The 20,983-nt window shown below is 31.4% G+C and overlaps 1 protein-coding gene across 1 annotated transcript; it reads right to left on the bottom strand.

The window, feature by feature from the left end:
• Positions 1-8,622: 8,622 nt before the first annotated feature.
• On the bottom strand, positions 8,623-13,011 carry LOC137821980 (UPSTREAM OF FLC protein (DUF966)). Its single transcript, XM_068626849.2, has 3 exons — positions 12,047-13,011; positions 11,084-11,953; positions 8,623-9,169 (listed from the first exon to the last, which is right to left on the bottom strand). The coding sequence occupies exons 1-3, from the start codon at positions 12,343-12,345 to the stop codon at positions 9,007-9,009; spliced, it is 1,332 nt and encodes a 443-aa protein (XP_068482950.2). The 5' UTR covers positions 12,346-13,011; the 3' UTR covers positions 8,623-9,006.
• Positions 13,012-20,983: the final 7,972 nt, after the last annotated feature.

A 20,983-nucleotide genomic window follows, 5' to 3' on the forward strand; every position in this document is an offset into this window, starting at 1 on the left:
GATGGAATAGGTCTCACATAGTTCCTTACTCACTTCTAAGCCAAAGTGTCTAATTGAAATGCATTACAAAATTATTAATAAAGATAATTTCATTGTAATTTACTATTTCTAGTAACTTTGAATGATTTCTTTACACTTTTTCTTCCACTTAACAATAAATTTTTTAGGTCAAACTCTATTGAATATTTTAATTTAATTTTTACGTTCAATTTGCTCTTTAATTAAAGAAATTAATTCACTCTAATAGAGGTGATTAAATTGATGACATGAATGCGACTACATTCATAACGTATACTGAAACTACAATAAAAATAAATAAACTTACATTCCACTAAACACATTTTCAATATAAAAATATTTAATCCCATAAAATGATTTATAGGATAGATATTTTTAGTCGTGGTAGGTTGATAATCCAACAATTAATTATTCTGGATTATAAGTGTTAAAAAGAAAAGGAAAAAAATCTTTTATTAAAATAAAAAAAAAATTGTTAAGTGATTCGGATTAAAAGAGAAATAATCTTTTAGTCAAATATGTGAATGTGAAGAGATGCAGCAAAAGATTGAAAAGTGATATATCTGAACATGCAATGATAAAATTGATGGAAAAAAAAATATCGGGAAGCAACACTGATAATCACGAATCAATTGAAAAAAAAAAAATAACACAAAATTTAACGTGGTTCGGTCGTCAATTGCAATCTACATCCACAAAGACAATGTTTTCATTTTTATCCTTACAAATCAATTACAAGTACAATTATCTCTTAAAATAAAAATTATAAAGGAGACACAATAATTAAGTCTACTAAACATGATGTTTAGTCCGTCCAACCCAATTGATATGACTTCATACTCAAAAAAAATAACATGTTTTTAAACGTTTTATTTGGTTATTGCAACTACAAAATGAATTTGGTGAAGTAAGAAACGAAAAGAAATGGTAAAAAGTACTAAAAAAACTGAACAAGGGATTGCATCCAAAATTCTGGAATCACATGAACAAATGTGACACAGGTGTTCTTAAATTGAGGTTGAGATGATTCTCGTAGGGTGTCAAGTTCAAGTCGAAGCAGAAACGAAGGTTTTTAGTGGCGCTAGATTTTGGCAGATCTTGGTGATGATGATGAATTGAGGAAACTCTATGCTTTCTCATATGTCCTCCCAAAGCTTGTCCAATGCCAAACACAAGTCCACAAATTGAGCACTGGTGCAATTTTGGTGTGACCACCGAACACGGAAGGTTCGAAGCCATGCGTTTTAGCTTCTTGTGGCTAGCTCTGTGCCCTCCAAGGGCTTGAAATGAAGGAAATTGCTTGTCACAAGTCTTGCACTTAAACTCACCACTCTTCACAACCCTCTCTCTTGATGCCCCTTCACCCACTTCCTCCACCAACATCAAACACTTACTCATGCTTCCGTACGAATCACAACAACGTTGTTATGTGGGAAAATGTGTTGGACTTTGGTGCCATTGCACAGTGTGTATATATACTGTGATGAAGTGAATGGACAGTGGTGGAGTGTTAATCGTGAGTGTGGGTCGAAACACGAGGTGACACAAGTTTTTGTGGTGGATCAATGGCTATGAATAGATTGCGTGACCACGTATTCATGCACTTTGTTTTGTTTTGTATTTGTTTAAGACTCCAACTGAAACTCCCAGTCAAAGCAGGGAAAGTTATGAATCAGATGAATACAAAAAAATTATATTCCCACAGTTTTTCTACTGCATCATTCCCAATAAGTAATGTTTGGTACAAAAGTATATACTATTCCTATATTCAATCTTGTATTATTTGATTTACTGAATAATTAATCTGATCTAAAATTATTTTTTCAAACCGATAAAATTATATATAATTCTTATGTGATGGGTTTAAAAATAAATATATATAATAAAATATATATTTATAATTAAATGGTATAAAAAATATTAAAATAAGTACTGATGGTTGTAAAGTTAATGGAGAAAAAAAGTGATTAGCAATTTATCAAGGGCATTTCTAAAAATATGGTCAAGATTATAATTCCAAAAAAAAAAAAGATTAAATATGTTATTTCACTAACATTTAATTTTTTTTGACGTTATTTCATCTTAAAGTAAGAGGGAACACATAAAAAAAGTGGAGATCAAAGAATGTGGAAATTTAGGAAAGAGAAGATACGGATGTTATTAAGAGAAAACAAAGAAAATGAAGTTAAAAAATAAATGATTAATTTTCACCTTTTCTTTCTACAATATTGAAAAAGTTGGATCCACATAAAACTATTGGGAGACTAAATTACTATTGCAATGAAAAAAATGAAAAATAAAAGTGAAAGAAAAGGAGATAGATTGTTTATTTGAGAAAAAAGTGATATATTTGTTTATAAACAGAATATATTTGTTTAAATTAATAGAGAGGGAGAAGTAACGGAAAATGAACAAGAAACATAAAAAAAGAGTGGAGAGAAATAATGTAAAAAAGTCACCTAAATTGGAAATAAAGAAAAGAGAGTTTACGGTTATTTTATAAAAATTTGAGCAGACGTGATGCTTTGGATGGAGTAGCTTGATGAAGTTGGTTTAGGAGAGTTACTGCAACTCCTTTGGATGGAGTGTAAAAAGTGTGAGTAGTTTGCAAGAAAGTTAGAGTTTAGAGAAAATGGGGAAAAAGTGGAGAGATTTGTGAATGGAAGAAGCATAAGGAAAAAAAATTATAATTCAACTTTATCTTTTTGTTATTATGAAATGTCTTTATCTTCTGTTCCGACTTCAAGTTTCTTAGGATACATCGTTACGATCAATCACCACATCCGATGTATTGTCCGCTTTGAAGGTTGGTGCTCCATCACGATTTAGTCCTTAAAAGGCGTCTCGGTGGATTGGAGGAGGAGGAATATATAAACTGTTATTGATTTTGACTCCTGACCGATGTAAGACTATATTGATATACCAAAACATATATGATTTTATGTTGTTCATTCCACATTTTTTACCATTTATTGTAATGAAGATGAAGATTAGTCTTATATTTGTTTGTTTTTGCTTTTCAATGGTCTTCTTCCATGGTGGAAGCTTGTTGAGTGAAAAAACTTAGAGAAATTCATTGATACATTGTTTGATTTGGTGATTAATCAGTTTAAATATTTCAAAATGCTAGGAAAAAATGGTGTTTATGTATTTTTGATAACCAAAATAATTTTAAAATAGTTTTTGTTTTGTTTTAAAGTAGTGAGTTTAAGTGTATTTTTCAATGTAAGAAGTATCGTATTTATAAGGAATCATTATTTTAAGTGAATCATTAAATGAGTACTCAAAAACAGAATCAAGAGACTCATTCTTTTAAGTGAATCATTAAATGAGTACTCAAAAACAGAATCAAGAGACTAGCAGTGTGGCGTATCAGAAAAACTAGTTCCAACATCTAAAGATTTAATTACTTTTTAGTTTATGAAATTTCCGTAACAGAATATCATCTTTATTAATCTGTTAAACCTATTAAATAGTTTATCCTATTATCAACATGTTAAGTATCTAAAGAGTAACTTAATCTCAAATAACATTTAAACCTTAAATTTAACTTACACGTGAATTACTATACAATTTTCAAATACTTTTGTAGCAAACAATCATCTTCAAAAGTATATTTGAAAAGAATGTATTGTTTTAGAATAACTATTATGTAATGGGTTTTAGAAATTGCTATCCCTAATGTCTCCATCCATGTAATTTGCATAGTATCACATTTTATACCATCCTACAAAATCCGAGTTACAAAACTTGCATCCGATATACTGAAATTTGTTTACATTGATTGGTATAGAAACAATACATAATCAAGAAAAATAAAATGTAAATTATGAGCAAAATTCATAAAAAAACTCGAATAACACAAAGATATTGTAAACTAATATAAAAAAATCTGCATTAATAGTTTATAAAAAAAAAAAATGAAAGCGCGCAATATAAGTTTCTAGGTAATCTACGAAATTTTACTTAAATACACAATAATTTTTTTTTCCTTTATATAGTATATTACAAAATGAATGAATGTATTTTTGAATTAATTAATTTGAAATGAGTTATTTTTTTTCTTAAATGATTTTTTTGAAACTTCTTTACGCCAAAATTTGAAGAATAGGATGGATGTTTTTAACCTGATTTGGGGTGTACTGCCTAACTTATCAAAATCATGGAACAAATGAGAGGTTGATCAACATATTTTCCCAAATTAAAAAATAAAATAAAAATTATTAAAAATAATATTTTTTTATAATTATTTCAAATTATATGTCATAATTTTGCAAGTTAAATCATTAATATTTATAAATTGTGTTCCAGCTTTTAATTATAATGGAGTAATTTAATATACAATGATAATAAATATTTTAATTTATCCAATTAGATATATTAAATAAATAATTAAAATTTAGAAAATATTTATATAATTAAATATGTTTTTAATATATATATAAAAAAAAGAATTGAAAGGGTGGGTCAAAATTTTCGACCCGTTTCCTACGGCGAGTCAACGGTAGGGCAAAAACAGGGCAGCCATTATGCCACTAGCAAGGTTAATTCACTCATTCAAATGTGATGAGAGAGGTGTGTAAAGAAAATCTGGAGGTGTGAAATACAAACACTTAGACTGGGTCATTACATCCTAGCAGATTTGGCAGTTTCTTCCTGCACCCCTACAGTTTTCTTCACCCCTACAAATTTGTAAATTTCGAAATTGAGCCCCACAATTTTGGGATCTGGGAGTGTGTTACGGATTCATCAATCCGGAAGTAAATCATGTTGCATTCCGGATGAGGGGGTGCTCTGGAAGCAAAGTTTGCTTAAATTATTGATTTTCGGATTGATGAATCTGGAATGATTTTTTTTCAATTATGGATTTTTGAATCCGGAATGTATATTTTGAATTACGGATTGACGGATCCATAATGATTTTTTCAATTATGGATGTTTTGCATTTTTTTTATTTTGGATTAATACTATCATTCATGTACTACCAGAAGCATCAATCCAGAAGATTACCGGATCCGCTAATCCGAAAATTTACCGGAAGCGCCAATCCAAAAATTTACCGAATTTCATAATCCGGAATAAAAAAAAAGATGTACAGTTCATATAGGGACAATTTTGTCTTTGCGCAACTCTACGGGGGTGCAGGAAGAAAAATGTAGGGGTGCAGGAAGAACCTGCAGCAGATTTTGACCTACGGAATCAGATAGGCCCATGCATTGCATCCATTCATCAATAAATAGGCTTTACTTTATGTACCCCAACTTTTCAATCTGTATTCCCCATGATCGGGTGAAATGATCCATTTGTCCCATCCGTTTTTCCCTCACTGCATGTCACCACCACCTTCACTACTATCAACGCTCCTGCACCATCACCACTACGGTTAGAAGAAGAAGAGCAAAAAAACTCTCATTCTAGAAACCTTTCTAAAAACTTATTTTGGAAAATATATTCTGAAAAGAATTATATATATTTTGAAAAGATTATTCTGAAAATTTTGCTCTGAAAAACTTATTTCAAAATGGATTTAATGTGTTTTGAAAATTTTATTCCAAATTTTTTGTTCTGAAAAATATATTTCATGGATTCTGAAAACTGTGTTATATGAAAAAAGCTTTCATAACGAAATCTGGAAGTCACTGTAAAAAAGGTGAAACTAATTATTTTAAAAATTATAGGGGTACAGGTTCAAATAGAGGTGTTGCAGAAAGCAATTGGCCAACGAATAAAGTCATTTGCCAATTTCAGTTCACATGGTGCTTGAGGGGCCTATTTTCGACCCACTTCAAAATATTAAATTTAAACAAAAAATATTTTCCTTAAATAAACTTCAGCAAAATCTTAAACAAACCAACTTTGATTGTCACCATTCCGAGTAGATAAAAGGCTATAACTAATGAGTTGTTGGTTTTATTCTTGAAAAATGGGCACACTATACAATATCTTGCATGGGTTGTTCTATTTTTTTGCTGGGAAATGGGCACAACGCATAGAAATTTCAACACATCACAATTGTTCAAATGGACATACATTATTTGAAGTTCACAAATAGTTATTAACACTTAATTTGTGTTATATTGTATTATTTTAATATTGCATAATGAGAAAATAAAATAAAATAAAGGTCATGTAAATGTTATAACCGTGCAGAACAACAATAGATTAAATTCATATATATTGTAAAGTTACAATAGATTAAACAAAGTATAATAGATTAAGCTTCAATTTCAACTAATTAATCAATTATGTAGCACATCATAATCAATTAGGATTTTGAGTGTAATTGATTTTGAGTTTTCAACTAATTAATTATCCATTAGGATTTTGAGTGTAATTGATTTTGAGTTTTCAACTAATTAATTATCCATTATGATGGAATTGATTATGGATTTTCAGTTAATCAATTGTCTATTATGTTTTTTTTAACTCATTTATTGTTATTGTTGTAACTTGTTAGTTATTTACGTTTATCAATCAATTTATGAAATATTTATTTTTAAATAAACAAAGTACAAATTATAATTACAAATATTTTGTCTGTTTACGTCATAATATTGGTTGTAAAAATTTCTTTCACAAATATATAAATACTACAATTTTTTTTATATAAAGTTTTATATTGATTTTAAAACAAAAACTTTTTCGTAAATGATTAAATTATACAATTTAATTTTTTAATATTTCAATTACATAAATTAAATCATCTACAAACTTTCATATCATTTTCACGATTCACTAGTTTCCAATTCATTTTTTCTATATCCAAATTGTTGTAAAACAGAACCTAATATAGTAGAATAAAAACGAAAAACAGAGTGTTTGAAACGGAGATCAGATTGTGCGTGGAAAATCCTAGTTTTTCAATTTCGTTGGAGGAGATCTCGGAAGTGTAGTAGAGACTGGAACTTACCGAGATTGTCACGCTCGTTGCGCTCTCCACCCTGGATCGTGGCCGCATGACCGGGAAAGCACTGCCTTGTCCTTCGAAAGTTGAAGAACGTTGCTCCACTTCCGCGCTCGCAGTGTCTGGTCCTTCAGGATTTTAGAACGTTGTCGCCGTAGTTGAGATGTTGGACGGAAGCACGTGGGTCTAGAAGTTGCAACGGATTCTTGGATCCTCTCCCTATAGAAAGAGAGCTCCACCCCCTTCAAAAATTGCATCTCACACACTCACCTCTTCATCTTCTTCAAACCCTCGGTTCACCATCTTCTCCTTTTTTCCTTTTCAATTTCTCTCTCTTGAAAATCTCTAAGAAGTTTCTGTGGGTATCCTGAGAGACTTGCACAATATACCGCGGATAAGTTCTTACTGACAGGAGAAACCAATTTTGTTCGTTTTAAAGCGAATTATTACTGCACAAATAACCCAACTTTTTATTTACTTTCCTTTTCTTTCATTCCGAACCCCAACCTAATATGAATCAGAAAGACCTTGATATCCGCATCACAACCAAACAATGTTTAAACACAGTTAGAGTAACTATAAAAAATTCTGTACCTTTTGTTAATATATTCGAACTCAAAGTCTTTTTATTCTTATTATTTTGGGTACTTTTTTCCATTTTCATATATAAAACACACATGATATTTGCTGTAATAGTTTTATGCCTTGACTTGATCAACAGTGTTTGTAATGCCTCACTGTTCTAAATAGTAAGGAGATTGTCTAAAAAATATTGAAGAAAAGACAAATAAATTTATAAGGAAAAAAGTGACACACACGCGTGCTTTAAAGGGCAAAGCTGAAGTATGGTGGCATACTCACATTTCGCTGCAATCGAAGTCAATGGACTAATAGTGAAAAAGGCTGCTACAAATGGCAATCACACTTTATTCTTTCCATGTTTTAAAATGGCTGTGAATGTTTTTGAAGGTAGTTTCTTTTTTTCAACTTCATTCAACACATTATCATGCTACGTTAAAATATTATTTAAACTTTAATATGGTCTTCTACAGCAATTGGTATAAATAATTAGGCACTTGAATTTTTAATATAAATAAATTTGATTTTCAGTTTCTACATATTATAACTAAAGATACTATTTTACCCTTATAGCATAAATCTATACGTAAGTCTAATATATAAAAAAAACTCACAAACTGATTTGTCTTCAGATTTTAGGTTAAAGATGACTTAATTTCTCAAGTAAATTTAGTGTTTCACTGAGATCTGATTATTATTAAATCTCTCTCTGTATCTCATCGAAGATCATAACGAATCAATGGATGCTTTCAAAGTAAAAGTGTGGTGGGACAAAGCTTATCATCTTAAATAACTCGTTAAAAACTATTGTGTACAGTTTTTGACATAAGGGTATATAAACAGTGTAGTTTCTTTTTGTTCTTTATTTGTCTTGAAAAGCAAATAGAGAAAGGATTCTCTCTTCTCTGTTAATCAAACTAAACAAAGATTTTCATCTCAGTCTGATAAGTCCCTACCACAAGCTGAACAAGGTAAACTCCTCCTTCCTGAATTTTATAGTAAAACATTTTTAAAATATCAATGATATGTTGACATTTCTATAAATTTTATCATTTTCATTTTTTAAAAAGAATGAGCTGGTAAGATGTTTAACTTGAATGAAGGCATGAGAAAAAGTAAAATAAGAAAAAAAAGGCAATTACTTACCAAGAAAAGAAAATTGTCACCGCCAACAGGACCCCATATAACGCCAGGAATGAAACCATGGGCTAGTCCTTACATGTACTCACTTTAGGCCAAAACCTAAACATCAAATCGGACAAGGCCTACAAAACTCTACGTATCTGCACACACTGCTGTGTGACTTGCAAATTGCCAAGCTCTAGACCACTATACTGCCCCCCTACTTGCTGGTCCTATCTGCTTCCATGTTTATACATTCTGCCAAACTGCTCCTTCTAACCTCACATCTCTAAATTTTTGTTCTCTTCTCCACTATCAACTAATAGCCTACAAACCTCCATTGACAGGGTTTCCTTACGCTTTATATTCATTCAAAATATCAATTATTGTTGTGCGTCAAATCTTTTGCTTCCTTGTTGACCACCGGTACCAATATGCATGGAAGTACCCTCTTCTTTCTTAGTTGGTAGTGTCTTAGATTTCCTTGGTATGCACTTTGCCCGCACCACTTCTCCTTCATGCTCCACTATTTGTAACCGGGAACCGCTGCAAGGAACAAAGAGACCACAGACAAAACCACATTATTGATAAAACAATTTGGCACTGTCATTATCATAAAGAACACTTTTAATCATGTAATCTAGCAACGTTGTCCCATCAGTAGAAATTTTTAATTGCTATAAATTAAAAATTATGTTCTTTAAAACACACCTAATTTCCACTACATGGTTGATTAATGATAGTATAAACAGTAGTCAGCAATCAAAACATAGCATATAATTTCTGAATGTATCGACGTACTCATTGCCCCCAAGAGAATTCCTATTATACCTCGATGCACCCAGAAGATGCTTATTTCGTACTACTAGTATGGTTATAGGTGACAAACTGGAAAGTTAATTAATGATCAACTCTCTGGATGATTTAAATTAGGCCCCACATGCAGAAGCTGACAAATACTAAATGGGTTCAAAACAAAATAACGAGTATGACTAATTGCATCATTAACTAAGAGTTAAGAGGTATCTAATTAATTCACTGCATACTGTGTACGAGATGGAACAGGAGAGACACGCCACTCTCAAGCATCAACATCTTATGTGACTGTACACAACCAATTAAACTAGCTACTCATTTGTGTAAATTGCACATTTTTCGCAAACAAATGTTAAATCATATGAAACTTGGAGCAATATGTTAAAAAGGTTTAAACATGACCACACAGGCTTTCATTTTCAGCTAGAAATAAGTAGGAGAAGGGGGAGCCGAGGCTACATGATGAAGAAGTAGAATGGACAACATCCGGAGAGAGAGGAAGTTAAAACCCTACCATGTTCTGACAATAATACATACGATCTACAAAAATTTGAAATCGTAAGAAATGTAGTTTTGTTCAGATTTCTTAAATAACTAATGATGTAATATGCTTACTAAGTATTAAGATTACGTGAAGCGTGGAACTCAATCTTAATGCTTACCTAGTAAAATTTTAAAGAAAACTGGTGACATAGAATAACACTGTAAACGGAAATTATAGTATTATAATGAAAAAGATGTTAGATGTGTATTTATGAAGACAAACAAGAGATTGCTTCTTGATCCCTTAATAAAGATCTCAGATTATTAAAAAACTATATTTATGGTGATGTTTACATAGGGAGAAAAGAAAACAAATAACTAAATAATGAAGTGTTTATTAAGAGAAACGAAAAAGGTTAAACAAAGTTAACTTTTAGAAGAAAAATATATAGCTTTTTTCCACTTTTTTCAATTTAAACTTTAACTTTTTTTCTTCACTGGTCTCCTTTAATCATGAGAGATAGAGTGTATGAATGGAAGAAACACGACAAAAGAGAAATCTACAAAGATAAAAAATGATGTAATAAAAAAGAAACAAAGAAAATATAATAAAATAAATAGTACCATGTGAGAAAAGTTAGGTTCCTATTATAATAATGTGACGAACAGAATTGTATGATAAAATGTTTTACGTTTTCAACTCGAATATCATTTTTCTTTAATAAGTCTTCAATCTCAAGATGCTTTCTACGTCCTAGGAGTATTCACACATGCTTAACCACAACTTTTTATTTAACCTATGGAGCAGACACTGTATGAATGTCAATGCCCACATTCTCCAAGGTTTGGTAATTACAAGGTACACGCAGAGGCACGGAATTTACTTTACAAAAGTCGCCTTAAAACAATAGTTGTACAATAAAAATATAGGATTCGATAAATAAAAGATAAAACATGAACCCTAAACCCTAAATAATAAATAATTTAATGCGTTCTTCTAATAGAAATTATTCAGTATTTCATCAACGATAACTTTCCATTAATGAATATAGCAGGAAATGGGGCATAGCTATGGCAGCAGCAAAAACTTTGTTTGTCTAGTTTCAGTCAACTTGTTTACTAAAAGGGATTTGATTATTTGAAAGCAAAAAAGTAACATACCTATCTGCATTGTAAGAAGAAGACCTCTTCAAAGCTGGGGTTTCCACTTTCTTGGTTTCGATCAAGCTCCCACTAAAATATTCTTTATCTTCCAACCTTAGCCTGCTCAAATCCGGAATTTCCATCGATATCCCTGTATCTTTTCCCACTTGATTCCCTGCTCCGCGGGGCATCCTGGACTTGTAGTGCCCAACCAACGAGAACCCTTGATCTTTCGCTGCGTTAGCCCCACACTCCTTAAACGACACAGCGCCGCACGATAACAACTGCAACAAAACCGACGACGCTCTCATCCTCCCACTAGGACAGCTCTCCACCGTCAGATTCCCCTTCTCCGATTCCGAAGACCGCAATCCGAGCCGTCCATCTGCTTTCATCAGAGTCTCCAGCGTCTCGGGGCTCGAATCCGACGGTGGAGGCGAGATCTCATCCCTGCTCAGCTCCGTAGTATGATTAATGTTATTATCACAAGTCACGTGCGGAACCCTCTCCCCATCCATTCCCGCGTCAATTCCACCATTCTTCTCTTGAATATCTTCCGCCTCTTCCTCCCTCGCCGCCCTTCTGCGCCTCCGCTTCTCCTCCGTCTGAGTGGCCGCATCGGCGCCGATTCTCCCAGCCGAGTCACCGAACGATTCGGATTTATAAACACGGTACTCGTTCAAATCGATAGAACTCCACGACTGGTTCCGCCGCCTCGTGATCACCACAGGCGAAGCGGACTCCTCCTCCGTTTTGTTAACCCTCGCACCGCCGGCGACAGTGTTCTCAACAATCTCCGAACCTTTGAGAATGTAGTCCTGCCCCTGCGTCGGGTAGATGAAATCGTTCTCCGACAAATCGTGCCAAACGAAGCCGTTTTTGTAGCTCCTGAATCACCACCACACACACCACCTTTAATCAGATAAAACAAGAATGAAAAAGGAATTTGAATTAGTTTAAACAACAACTACAAAACGGTACCGTTTGGAGGACCAAGAGTACATGGTGGGCATGGATTTCCCTCGGAGAACGTTCAAGCGGTTGATCACGTCTTTGAGGTAAAGTCCTTGAGATGAAGAGAGAGGAACCTCCATGAAATGAGGGTGTTCGAGTTGGCCGTTTCGGGAGAGGTAGTAAACGACGGAGACCCTTCTGGGCGTTTTGGGCTTGGGCTCGGCCCAAACCTTGGTTCTCTCTGGACTGGTTTCTCTGTCAGTAAATTTCTTGGGGACTTGAAGCTCCGTCGTTATCCTTCCCCTGGAACTCGAACTCACCGACATTTCTCTTCGCTGCAAAACCTCGATGGAAGACGGGTTGTTGCAGAGTTCGTGAACAGAGAGCAATGCGAACGAAAGCGAAAGAGCGCAGAGAGAAGGAGGGAAAAAAAAAAGACAAAAAGAAGTGGAGTTAGAATTTTATTTTGAAGAGGAAGGGAAATTGTGTGGGTTTTTAAGAGGGTGTTTGGCGTGTGATGTGGGAGGGAGAGAGAGAATTCAAAATATGGATGCGAAAGACAACAGCTACCAAACAAGGAATGGCTGTTTGGGATTCAGTACTGCCAGACCTGTGACGGTGACAGTAGAATTCTCTTTAGTTTATTGCTCGAACGCGAAGAAAAAAGCAGAACGCCGTCGTAACGGCTTTGTTTGTTCCTTCCCTCTTTTTACTGTCACCAACTCCAAATTAATCGCGTTTCAACTCTTCACAAACTCCTCTCCCTGTTACGTACCAAACAACTTCGTTCTATCCCATTTGTCGTTTTACCAAACCCTCACCCAAGTAAATATACGGAATATCTATTTCACAGCAGATAATAGAAGCCAAAAGATACGAAAATTCAGACGATTCAACTTTTACCTGAAAATTCAAAACTCCAACTTCTTCTTCAACTCTTGGCATTCAATGTTTGAGTTGAATGATGTTTGTACTACTCCTCCATTATTGTGATCATTATTCCACACTTTATCTTGCATGCAGGTTTATTAAAAAATTCAACCTTTTGTGGTCCCAGGGTTCTTATAAAAACGATAGGCAAAAAAGTCTACGTTTATTTACCTTTTCTTCTTATGATTTTCTATGAATTTTCAACAACTTTTCCTTTGAAAAATTCAAATGTTTCTGAGGCAGGTTGACCGGCGAGACACGTAAACGATCTTCACCTAACTTTGACTCCATGGAGTTATGATGTCGCGGCTCTCTCACGGCATCATTCAAGTTTAATTAAACCTAGAAAATTTAGAGCCTAATCTGCACAGAGTGGGTCCCATTCCAGGTGGCGTTTATTTATGGGATGGACGCGATCGTTGACCATGCCCCGTATATATTCCCAATGCTCCTGAAAAGAAGATATTCATGTATCCCACATTGGAGAATTGAAATTTTTTTATTTAAGTTGTTTGTTTATGAGAGAGCAATGGTGTGGAAGAAAATAGGAAGACCCCACAGAAGCATGCATGGCGGATGATGAGAGGGTGGTGGTGGTGGTGGTGGAAATGAGCAATGTTGTGTCGTTGATTTGGGAGGAGGACAGGACTTTGAAATTTATGAACAAAATAATAGTGTGAATAAATGGGAAATGGTCGGTTGGTCCAATTTATCGGCACAAGCGTCCAATGGTGTGAACAAAGTCATTGAAGAGCACATGCATTTGCCAATAACCCAGTATTGGCCCCATTCTCACACGCCACACTCTCTCTCAACAAGCCTTATGTTCCCACCTCTTCATCTTTTCACACTGCCACAATTTCTCATAAACTAATGCTAATCATTATTGTTCATATAGTGAGATATATGAGAGAGAGAAGATGGATCGAGATCACGTGAATTCCACATGCAATGGTAAATGATTTGGGTGGAGAGAAGAGAATGAGTCTGATGGAAATAGAAAGGAGGTGAGACATTTGTTTAGGAAAAAAAGGAGAATGGGGTGATGATGAGAATGACTGTTCGAGATTGTGAGATACTCAAGTGATAGATGGCGTACGTGGTGTTTGATTTTCTGATGGCGACCTAATAGGAAAAAATACACGCGAAAGAAATATATAATCACGAAATTAACTATAAAAAATAAATAATACAAAATTTAACGTGTTTTAATCGTGAATTTACAATTTACGTCCATAGATAAATAATTAGATTTTAAGTTTTATTATGTTTGGTTACAATTTTATTATAAACACGAAAAGTCTAACTATTACATGGAATTGATCTGGTTTCACAGAATAGACATATATATTACTTGGGAACAAGGATTGGTGTAAGGATTTGATATTTGCAATCACTTGGAAAAGGATAAGACTAATGTAGATGTCGGGATTTTATTACTATATAAATAATCTATTTTGGAAGAAAAAAATTCATTGGTTGTCATATAAAAAATACGTGAAGTAACTTCGCCTTTTGTAGTTTAAATAAATAACAAAACAAGCTGAGAAAAAAAATCATAAAAAAAATCATTATATATATATATTCGTTATATTTTACAGTATCTCATGTTGTACATGAGATCTACCGAAGAAAAAGATCATGTGATGATAAGAGAGAGAAAAACTTTTCTTAATATTCAATATGTATATACTTTTGTCGACAATTTAATATTCTATTCGAATTTCAATGTTTTTTTCACAGAATCAGACGCGAATGTAATTGGATCAAAGCTTCCTCACATTTTGGGCTCAGCTTTACAACTGGGCAATTTCTTCCTCCTCCTCCATAGGTTATTCCTGCACCTCCATCAATTTTTCAATTCCTTGAAAAAAAATGTGCATGTTTTTTTTTTCAATTTCAAATTGTGTAATTCGTAGTCTAACTCTAAAATTCAGAATAAAATTTTGTATTCCTAATTTCAATTAAGAAAATATTTTTTAGATTCCAAAGTATATTTTAAACTCTAAAATTTATAATATAATTTTTTATTTGAAATTTTAAATTTCAGAAAATATTTTTTGGATTTGAAAATGTATTTTGAACTTTAGAATTCAAAATAAGAGTTGAAAAAGTATTTTTGAACCTAAAATTTTAAATTTTAAAATATATTTTTATATTTTAAATTTTAAAATTTTAAAAATATTTTATAATAATGTATGTTTTCATCTAATTATATCGCATAATACTTCATCTTTAAACAAATCAAATATTTTTTTTAACCAATCAGTTCAAATATTTATTATATATTTTAAGTTAAACAAGTCTCATTTCATAAAATAGTATTTTTCTTTTGTTTTTATAATTTTTAACGACTTTCACTCCTTAGATTTTCATCATTAGTAATATAGTCCTTTTGTGATTTTTTTTATGAGTATTTTTATTTGTTATAAAATTGTGCGCTTTCATTTTGATCCCATATTTCTTTATTATTTCTGTAATTCTAAAATAAGAAAAGCATGGCTTTGTAGAACCAAAAAAGCTTAGAAGACTAATTTGATGATGGATATTATATTGCTAATGGAAATGTTGGGACGAACACTGCTAAAACTATATCAATATTAAACTAACAAAAGTTAAATTAACGATAAGACTAGAAAATAATACTAAAACTGTATAAAAAAAATCTATAACTAAATTTTGTTTAAAAAAATAAAGTGACATATTCGTCAAATTTTAAATATTTAAGTCTTATATTAATTTAATCTTGTTTATCAAAAAATCTGGAGGATAGAAAATGAATAGTTCAAAAATATGTCTTTTCCTTAATTTTGTTTCTTTTCCGGGTTTGGGGAAGGTGGATGATAAATTTTAGACTTTATTTTCATTTTTAATTTTTTCCTATATTTTCCGCTTTTAAAAGTTTTAAGAAAAAATTAAAGCATACATGTCTTTAAACTAAAAAATAGTATTTAAAGTAAAAAAAGGAATTACAAAATTTGGATGTTATAGCTATTGAAGTGGAAGCATTGTTGTGTCGTTGTTAAGGGCTCTGGTGGACTTATAAAGAATAATGATATGAATGACTTTTTGTAGCTTTAAAAATCTAACAAGATGTAATCTGCTTTTGCGTTTGTGGGCTGGGTGGAAGTGCTTCATTACCGCACCAGTCCCCACCTCCTATAGTTCCAACCAAATTTTCCTTATGTCACAAATCACCAAATTCTTACTTAGCCAATTTTTCTCAAGTATCAATAGGGCACAACAAATTGGGCCCAAGGTAACATTCTTATTCTTCTTGTTCCGATATTGTCCAGTCTCATATCACTCAAAAGTCAAAATCGATGATAGTTTATGTACCGGTGATGATTGTACGACTGATGCAACATCTCGGATCCCATCATTGGATCGACCGAATATAATCAAGGCCCACGTCCGACGGGCCGACTGACAGCTCAAATCCAATCACGCTCAACTAAGATCAGCAAAGTTAATCAGTGATTAGCATCTAGGTAATGCAGTTCTAAGTACGATCTAACTTCCTAATCCGATCCAACAAGGAAGACCCACTAAAGTAATATAAATAACACATATTTGAAGAATTGAGTACTCTGACAATCGGATGATGAACTTTTTTGTTGACTTGAGTGTTGAAATACATTCGTTGAGATGCCTTTTGAAAACAAAACCGTGATGAAAAATCTAGAAGTGATTTTAAGATGAAAAATGTATTCCATAAAATAAATTCTTTAGTTATAAATTCTGGAAGAGAAAATTTGGCTTACTTATTTAGATTTTTGAAAGAATTTTTTTTAAAAAAAATTGATGATATTTTTGTCATTTTATATCTGTGATATATTGTATGTTGCAAAATAATACAGTGCAGAAGCCTTCTTCAACATTGGATCATGACCCCTTGTTATAACCCCAAAACCAAACCTCCTATCAAAGTTTCATTCTTCTCTTTTCACACACAAACACTTCATTTAGTTATGATGACACTACATACATCATCAATAAACTTATTAATCATGTTTTATTTCATTGTGGTGAAAGTTGGCATATATTGTTGTATATTTTTAAAATATGAATTGATTCCCCTTTAAACTATTAAGATTTGATTTCTTTTTGGGTGATTAATTTAGGTACCTACCTCATATAAGTTGCGTGTGCTACCCACGAATTAAGAATAATATCTTATATGTTTATGCGTTTGTGGTTTCTATTGGTTTGTAGGTTCGTATAGGCAGTTTGTTGCATGCGGTTTTGTTTTGAATACAGCTTCGTTTGTATTTTTTTCTGTTTTATACTACTATCTATTCATAAGGGTGGTTTGTAGTCTTTCTTTGGTGTGTTAAGAGATAAGAATAACACATTGCAGTTTTTTTTTTCCTCCTCCTTACATCTATGTACATATCTCTACCTCATTCTTCCATATGTGAACTGAAGAGGTTCTATCTTTTTAGGGTTAAAGATTCATCGTTTAGGATCTTTTATGACTAATGTAATCTTATTGTGTTTCATCATGAATCACACTGTGTATATGTTAAGGAAGAATTACCTTTTTCAATATGATATTAAAGTCTATCTTAACGATATTTGATGGATCTATCATGCCATTTATGATTGTATTTTTATCGGGCTACTCACGAATATCTAATCTCACACATGAGATGTACATGTTTTGGCCTGAGCGAGGTGTATTGGAGATCCCTTTAGGGATGACAAAGTGAATCGGGTATGGTTATCTGATCCTTTTTTCTATTTCTGTCACTTTTAAAGAGGAATCTCATGTTTTTGAAATTAAAATTGATGGTGGTCAATGTTTTATATAGAACTTTATTTATATTAATTTTTGTATACATCATTTTATTCATTGAAATATTGTTAAATATATACTTTATTTTGTTACGAATTAAACTTTCTTTAATTAGAATATTAAAGTTTGATTTAATTTTATTGTTATTCTTTGCATTTTTATTATCAAAAAATTAGTATCAATGACTACAACAAAATAAATAAATCCAAAATAAACAAAAAATTAAAAAGTGACGGGTTAGCCCGCTAACACTCCCTATGTCGAGGGTGAATTACTAATTTTTTCTCATATAACCTTTGTGGTCCAGCCTGTCCCGTCCCGTCCTGCCGCGCTCCGCTTTTGATGGGTTAGTGGTAGGTCAGACCAAAATGGGCGGAACTAATCTATTTTGCCATCCTTAAATCTCACATCGACTACAGATAAAATCAATTTACAATATATAACTAGGGACAATCCTAACCTTACAGGTCGATTTTATGAGGATGAGTTAGACTTAAACTCTATTCTTAATATGACATTAGACTGAGTTGAAAAACTTGGCCTTTGACATAGATATGTACATCTTCTTTTTCCTGCTCATGATACTCTACGTGAGAACTCCAACAATACCTTCACTTCCCTTTATGCTTCCTTGTGCACCATCAACATTTTTCATTGACTATTACGAATCACTATTTTCATTTTGTGTAGTTTGACTAGGCTAGAACCTTCAAAGCAAAACAAAAAATAGATAAAACCACCATCATAACAATAAAAGTTGAGCTTATAAAGATCACTATGTTCCGTAAACTACCTATGAGTGAATTTTCTATATCAGATAAACCTATCTGCTTCTTCAAAACAAAAATCAACTACCCTGCCCACCAGTCCAAGAAAGTTGTAGGTACAAGCTAAGATGGACTTCCAAAAAATAGATACTTTATGAAGAGATTAATAGACCACTTGAAGTAAGAGCACTAAAAAAGTTGCATTACTAGAAATGATAGAAAAAGCGTGGATCAGGTTTTGATTCTTGTGTGAGTTGTTGTTGCATGCATCTTAATCCTAGAAGTTTTTTTATAAATACATATGCAACTTGAAATGAAGAAAAGTAGCAATCACATTACATAATATTGATGATAAAGACAATAGAGAAGTTATGAATCAAATTTGGATTAATGCATCTCATATTAATACAAGACATGAAAATAAAGTAAAAATAATGCTAAGTGAATGAATTCTTGCAATTTGTTTAACAAATAAACAAACCTATTATATAATTGTTCATATATTTATTGTTTGAATCATAGATAATATGAATTTTAGAAGATATGTGACCACTTGTTCATCTTCATAATTATCAAAAGTAAGAAATATATACATAACATGAAAAAATATTAAAAGTTTGATAAAAACTAGTCTTAATACCAGCTACAAATTATTGAGGGTCTCCACTTTTTAATAAAAATGATATAATTTATAGTTATGAATATTTGATAAATTTATATAAATCATATTAGTCAACTTGTTATTATTATAAACTTATAATAAAATAGACCATTTTATAAAGTCATATTCGTTTTTGTTTATGTTATTTTTGTGATAAAAATGTACAATCTTACTAAAACTTCCTCTTTATCAATATACTCTGACCAAAATAATTTTTTATTGTTCAACTAATGTTTTAGGCACAAGTGAAAGTAAGATAAGATTGAAAAACTTTGATAAACAAACCAATATTTGGCAAGTGGTGCAATTAGGACCTTATATTTGTTATGAGTCAATTTTGTAAAAATAACTAAGGTGATGTAAGTAGTTCTTATTACTTGTAATAGTTGGGCTCAGGATTAAAGTTTTTTGTAGTATATAGTGTCAATACCCCTCGACCTAAATAATTAACTCCTCGGTGACATCCTAAAAATAAATTAAGAATAAAATCAATTGAAAAATAGTACGTGATATTAAATTAATAAAGAAATTAATCACAAAGATAGTGATAATTCAAATTCACAAGCAACTTATACAACTTATACTTATAAATAAGTATAAGTTGAGCAAGATAATATTAATGTATATATTTAGTAGTGTTTATCATACTTAATCATCATATATTAAACATTAACTTGAATTATAATTATTTTTTATAAATATCATTTAAATTCCGACTGGAAACTAACAATTAAATAGTCACACTTACGCTACAAGAAAATCATGAAATAGAAATCAATTTATAGAAATTAAAATAATTAGTTGCAATAGTAACTAAGTTAGAGACCATTTTATAAACTAAAAAAAAATTTGGTTTCTAAATTAGTTTTTATTATTGTTAAATAGTTTCTAAATTGGTATCTAATTAGCAATCAACCTTGAGCCTATTTTTCTAAATTAATTTTTTTTTAATTTTTAAAATGGTGTCTATTTTAGTTCCTATTGTAATTAATTATTTTGGTTTCTAAAAATTGGTTTGTATATCATGATTTTCTTGCAGTGTTACCAATGCCTAAAAAACTAGAGATTAATCTTATTTAAGAAAAAAGACATTTCTAATCCAAACAAAAATATTTATAAAATATTTTCTTTATAAATCCAAATCAACTCATTAAAGAAAGAATATTATTTTCAAAATAAAAAAAAACACTTAAATTAGGCGTTGAAAGTGTTTATTGATAATTTTTATTTTGCTTTAGAAATTGTCCAAAATTAGTCAGATAATTTTTGTTTTATATGTTTATAAGTTACATATTTATGATAATTGTTAATATTCGTTAGCGGGGTATTAAATAATTTTATATTATTCTAGTGATAAGCACTTTAATATAATAATAAATTATGAATAAATTCAACCAATACAAAACTATTTGATTATATATATATATATATATATATATATATATATATAATAACTTTAATTTACACTTGTCATAAAAAAAGGAAGTCAAAAGTTAGCATTTGTGGAAGAAAATTATAAAGGATTGAGATAGCAGAGTGACGTGACAGATTACTTGCACACTAGTCTTGCTTCGTCATCTTACTTATCTTATTTACGTCTTAAATATATTTTTTATTTTCCTAAAGCATATAATTTTCATTTTTAGTCCTTCAATAGTTTAGTATAGGGATTAAAAATACACAATTTATAAGGATTAAAAACAAAAGATTAAAAAAGTAAATAAATATATTTAAGTTTGAAAAAATTATTGCATATATATATATATATTTGTTGATTTATATGAAAAGGAACACTTGGCCTTGAGACA

This window comes from Phaseolus vulgaris, chromosome 11 (genome assembly GCF_051622355.1).
Source record: "Phaseolus vulgaris cultivar YP4 chromosome 11, ASM5162235v1, whole genome shotgun sequence".
Taxonomy (NCBI): domain Eukaryota; kingdom Viridiplantae; phylum Streptophyta; class Magnoliopsida; order Fabales; family Fabaceae; genus Phaseolus; species Phaseolus vulgaris.